The 6,000-nt window shown below is 41.4% G+C and overlaps 1 protein-coding gene across 2 annotated transcripts in view; it reads right to left on the reverse strand.

Annotated features, from left to right (window-relative positions):
* Window positions 1-5,981, reverse strand: part of LIN7A (lin-7 cell polarity scaffold A) — a 47,416-nt gene extending 41,435 nt beyond the window's left edge. Inside the window, exon 1 of one of the 2 annotated variants that reach the window (XM_085307649.1) lies at window positions 5,866-5,981. In XM_085307649.1, the coding sequence (XP_085163775.1) occupies window positions 5,866-5,908 (43 nt within the window). In that variant the 5' untranslated portion in view covers window positions 5,909-5,981. The remainder of the gene's footprint in view (window positions 1-5,865) is intronic. The other variant, XM_085307648.1, reaches the window with a different exon arrangement.
* Window positions 5,982-6,000: the final 19 nt, after the last annotated feature.

Below are 6,000 nucleotides of genomic sequence, written 5' to 3' on the forward strand. Positions count from 1 at the left end.
CTTGTTTCGGCAAACGGTTGTTTCATAAACATTTCCTTACCGTGAACRAAGTTTCTGCAGAGATACACTGTATAATCGATTTTGGGTTTCTACAGTAAACCTGACTGGAAATTTAAGATATGCACCTCCTTACCGCACAAAAGTGACAATGTTAAAAAAAATGACACTAAAAAATTTTAAGACCTTTCCATTTGTTTGGATGGTGTGAACCACAAAGGCACACCATGATGAAGAAAGGCAGAGCCAGAGGTCAGTTGTGCCTGGTGCACATTGAAGATGATACAACGAGCTTTCAGTTATTTTCATTTGCTGTGCAATGACCAAGCTCRGTTGCCATTTCTGTAACATCATGAGCTGCTTTGGGCAGGAGGACAGAGTCATTTCTATGATAGCAAAKCTTGCCAAGCTGATATATGTCAGAGGGAACCTTACCTAACTTCCAGCTTTTTACACAACTCCTCTTAGTCATACATCTCAACACCTCTTTCAATTGATGCTTGTACTGCCAGAGATATTTAAAAGTTGCATATACGCATTTAACTTTTCAAATCATATTTTTACATCACTCATAACATTCAAAGACGACATCTAGGTAGCTATTTCCTCTTATCCGAGCTAAAGGGCTACAGGAGATACTACTAAACTACATACTTAACTAATGAGCATTTAAATTGCATACATCTTCAGAAAACATACTTATTCATAACTCATAAATCACTAACTCAATCCACTGATTTTAATCCATCTCCTCATCAAAATACAATTAAAAATGAGATAAATATTAACACAGTGATACAAAACAAAAAAAATACATTTCAATCTGTGACCACAATTGTCACATTTTCTGTTCCTGCAAATTCAAATAAGGGCCTTTTTTTCTCTTGGAAGAATGAATTTGGTTATTTATATGTCATCAGTGGGCATATCATACAGAGAAATGTTAAATTTAAAGTGTGTGGCACTTGCAGGAGTATTTTTACTATCTTAACATGGTAGGCTGAAGAGCAATACAAAAAATCTCTACGACAGTTAGATACACTTTGTCATGCAAGGGAGCAGCATAACCGCTTAACACCGTTTTGAAGAATTTAACTGCAGTGTAAAAGATATTTGGCCTTATTCCACACCTCTGTCAAGAAGTATATTCACACTCTATGAATCGGACTTTCTCTCCCTGATCAGTGCTTTATGTATATTTTCTGAGACAATATATATTGTATTAATATATGCACAGTTCAGAGCAACCTATATTGAATACAATTTCTATTATATACACATCTGGGCAAAGACAGGGAAAAAGTCCTCACTCATGTAAGCTATGAGAATATAATGACAAAACCAATGAAATGAAGACAAGAAAAGAAAGGAAGAAAGAATACTCTGGCAAGTAGCAATGTACATTAATGGTCAGCAGTCCTCCAGTATCGTATTTGATAGAGTATGTCTACCACCTCTAAGAGCAGATGGTAAGTCCACGCATGTTCTTATTATTATTTACCGTCACTGAACACAGTGCTGTATAAGAGATTTTCAGTAAGTTTTGGCACACTCATTCCTTCAGACAGTTATTCGATTGAATTCATAAAGAATCAACAGAGATTAGTTATGCATTAGCTCAGCAGCAAGAAGTCTTTCTGGTTCCTAGGACAGATTTGAAAGCAAGAGAGATTCTGTTGTCAATATTTTTGGTTTATTTTAGTGATCTGAGTGACCTTAAACTAAAGCCATCTCACATTGTTCCCTATCTGCCKCCTGTATATCCAACAGCTCTAACCTTGCTGTGAAGATTTGCAAGCACTACGATATCAGCACTGTATATTCAGTCAATTCAAAGATATTTTCTCTTCAAGCACATGAATGTAACCATCAGTGGCATGATTAATAACTACATACAAGGCAAAAAGTACTTAGACATGAGTTATTAATAAAAGATGGTCAAGCCTCTCCTTCACAGGCTAGGAAGATACTTTCTGACTCGTAATCTTGAGATGGTTTTAGCACAGTCTAATCTAATACCTTCAAAAACAAGAGGAACTTTTGAAAAGTGCTCTTTTATAAACTGCTACTTTCTCCTGGTCCTATGCAAAAAGAAAGAGGGGCAGATGTTTTTCAGTGATCTGAGTAAATGAATGGTTCATTTACTTTCAGAGCAGATTTTCATCTTCAGAAGGAAGAGTACAAGTAAAATTTAAAGTAAGGTAAGCTTTATGAAAAAATTGCCAGATGTTCAGCACAATAACGAAGTTCAGATAAAGTGGAATATCTATTACACATAGCTAGAAAGTGCTTCAAAGTACATGACTTCACATGACCACTCCTAAAATGGTTGCCAAGGGAAGCACTGAAATCTACTGCAATGAACCTCCCAATACATTCCTGAGAGCATAATGGTATTTGCAGAAAATGCTTCCATCAGCCTGTGCTAACACACCCTTTAAGCTCTTCACGCCTGCAGCAAGTTTCTAATTGCTCACAATGCATATCTGGTGATACCCAAGAGTTCACGAGAGGTCCTTAGAGAACYTTGAAGTTAAGATGGTTGGAACAGATGACAGAGCATTTGAAGAGCAGAACATTGCTGCAGTATGAGTAGAAGATACAGCATGTGTGGCAATACGAAGCTGGTAAGGTAGCAAGAGTGTTGGGAAAGCAGAGGAACCGAGCACTGGATGAGGAAATTAGGTTGTTCAACAGTAAAAATGAATAAAGGCTACAGGAAATGCAAGGACTAATGTAATTAACTGTGCTGAGTATTTGTGAAGAGCTGGGCAATGGGACATAGCACATGAGGGAATCCTGGGGTTATGGGGAGTAAAGAGAAAGGCAGGAACTGCTGTTCATGGGGTAGGTAGAAGTTTGCATATGTGGAACATGAAAGACGTTGAGAGGAAAGGAAAAGGCAATGCTGCCAGGCCAGCAAACAGAATAATGGGTTGCAAGATACAAGTAGGACATGAATACAAATATCATAAATACAGTTGGAAAATGCCAGTTAACCAAAACCAAAGCTGTCTATAAGAAAAATCAATGTCAATAAAGTTCTTATTAAGAGAAAACTTGTGGAAGAAGTAAAAAGAAAGAAAATAGTTCTGGCACTTTAAGATTTCTTTTGCTTGTCATTTTATGAATCACAGTACTGTAACTTTTTGTCTTGATTTGAAACAAGGTATAGTTTTCAAAATCTCTAAAATCATTCCTGAGTCAGCCTAAAAAATCTCACACTCTGTGCTGAAGGGCATTGGAATTTACTGATGTGGTGGTATTGATTCAGGATATAAGTTTTTTTGCAATAAAGATAGTATAGGGTGCACACATTTTAGGGAAAAGACTTGCATGGCTGTGGGAAGAAGCACAGCGTTCTTCCCCGTCTCAAGCTCTTAAACACTGTGACCATCCAGCCTAACAACCCTAAGAGGTATCGATGTATCACTCTATTGCCTTACATATTCCCCCTCAAACAGTTACTGATTCCTTCCCTTCCTCCCAGCAGAGCACCATGCAAAGGTCAGGCAAAAGCCTTTGAGATTAAATTTTAAGTGATTAAAATTTCTATTATTTTGTGCACTTGTTCCACATATTAAAAAGCCCTAATGGAACTTGCACACATTTCTGCAGGTAGAGAGGCGCATGATGACAGGAATTAAGGAAATTAATTCCTGTGCTTTGGACTGAAGTAATCTTCCAGAATGTAATTGGCTTTCAATCATTCACACATAACATGCCCTTCACCTTTAAATGGTAATTAATTTTAACATACATATTTCAAATTCCATTTATGTCAGAACTCAAGAAAGCTCCTATCGCCACAGTAGAACACGCTATATACATTTTGTCCATGATAAGACTATGTAAAAATGCAATTCAGATTTCTGATCTATGTATCTACAGAACTTTTTACCATTCATGTGTGACCACTTAGCAGGTGGAAATGCAGAAGAACACGTCCTGGCCAGAGCTCAAGAAACAACTCCCTCAGCAATGCCAGGTGATTACTACATCCTTTCACGGAATGCACTTTACGTTCTTGCTGCATTGAGCATTCTGTGGGACATGGTGAAGTGGATACCAAGTCTACACGACTTCTCAGAGCTTTGCCTAGATCATACCAAAGCTGTGCAAAGCATAGAGTCCATACACATTTCTGCATCTGCTTTAATAAAAGCAATCAATGGAAATGTGGAAAATCCCACAACACAGCACTTTCCTTCTTCCATGGCTGTGAGAGAAAGACTACAGAGGAAGTATCTGGAAAAATTGCTTCTGGGATGTCAGTCCACCCTCTCCAGCTGATGTAGCAGCAACATGTGATGGGTGATGAAATGTATCCCTCTGACAAAGTGGCCTTCTGAAGATCAGGTGCAGTATTAAAAAATACATTACTTCTTGTCTATATTTTCCTTTTGCACGTCATATCCTATCACCATGTAATGTTGTATCACTCTCATACTAATATCAACCCTGGCTGACAACCAGGGAGATTGTAATGTTGGCGCCCCCACCAAATGGTTAGGCATATCCTGGACAACAGATGCTTACACTTAAATTGGGACTAATTTGCATTTTGTGTATTGTGGCTTTTTTAAAGCTTAGTCTTAGTGATGAAAAGGAATGTGTAATTCTGAAATAGTAATACTTTTCTTTGAAAAGCCAGGTTTCCTAATGGATTGCCATCTGTTCAACCCTTTGCCAGGAAATAGATTTGTCCTGCTTACTGCAAACAGYATTAGGATGAAACTGTAGATTACAGAGTGGATTGCTGAGCAGTTTAAAGTGCGTGCTGACACTTTGTTATTGCGGTAATAACAACTTTTGTTGTTCCTTTTCTAGTAATGCTTGAATTTAAACAAATCTATCTAGCAAGCTGTATTTAGAGTATTTTACAAGGTGCTTTGCTCATAGGTTCCAGTAAAGTTGCCTGTATCTCCTCTATCATTTTGCTGTCGAGCTCACCAGGTTTCTTTTGCGCAGCATCCCCAGCAATAAGGATTCCGTATCTTATTTTGAGAGCCCATCTTAATCCTCCAGAAAGAACGCTTTAAAACACAARGCACTGGCCTATATCATGCTTTCAGAAGTACAAGATCTATACATGCTAGGAACCTCTAGATGCAAGTTAGGAAGAAAGACGCCCCAGCAATTCAGAACACTATCGGGAGCTGCTTGACCTCTTTAATTCATGGAGCCAAAGAAGCAAAACAAATTGTGGTGGTAGGTTATTCTCCTCGGTAACCCGCAGAAACGTAACATTCCTGCAGAGCCTTATTTGGGGCACACATGCATTTTTCAGTGAGAGGTCCAATTTTTTACAACCTGGAGGCRAAAGTTGAGTTTTAACACAACCTCCAGGTCTCAGCACCCTCTCATGTTACCTCCTCCAGGTTAGTGACCCAGTCTCAAAGCCGGGGAAGCATCAAGACTGCTCTCTATGTCTGCACCAGGTACTTATCCACTGGAACACCTAGACACACAGTAATAATCTTACTACATAAAACAGCTTAGAGAAACTGCCCTCGCCATTCCCTTCCCTGCATCGACCAACCCCCAAAACACAGCACTCTGCACCTGAAAACGAACGCCGTTTCCCCGAAAGCACAACTCTGAACTTCCAGAGGCTGCGGGGGAAGCGAAGGCGCCGCCAGACCAGCGCCCGCCCCCCGCAGCAGCCCCCTCCGCCGCCCCCCGCGCGAAGTTACGCGCTCTCCCTTTCCAGCCCTGCCGCCCGCGAGCCGGGCTCGGCGGGCAGCCGCCTCCCTTCCCCGCCCTCCCCGCCGCCCGCTGGGGCCCGCCGGCCCCGCACGCCGGGGCTCCGCGGGGAAGCCGGAGGGACGCGGAGCGAGGGGCTGCGCGGGCGGGCGCGGCGCTTACCTCGGTCCAGCGTGAGCGGCTGGACCGCTGTCAGCGTCGCCATGTCTGCGGCGGGGCTGGAGCCCGAGTGACGCGCGGCTCCGACAGCGGCGTGCAGCGAGGCGAAGGGCGGGGAGAGGCGGCGGCGGAGGGAGG

The sequence above is a fragment of the Rhea americana genome, unplaced genomic scaffold (genome assembly GCF_003343005.1).
Source record: "Rhea americana isolate MKP2758 unplaced genomic scaffold, rheAme1 scaffold_260, whole genome shotgun sequence".
In the NCBI taxonomy this organism is placed as follows: domain Eukaryota; kingdom Metazoa; phylum Chordata; class Aves; order Rheiformes; family Rheidae; genus Rhea; species Rhea americana.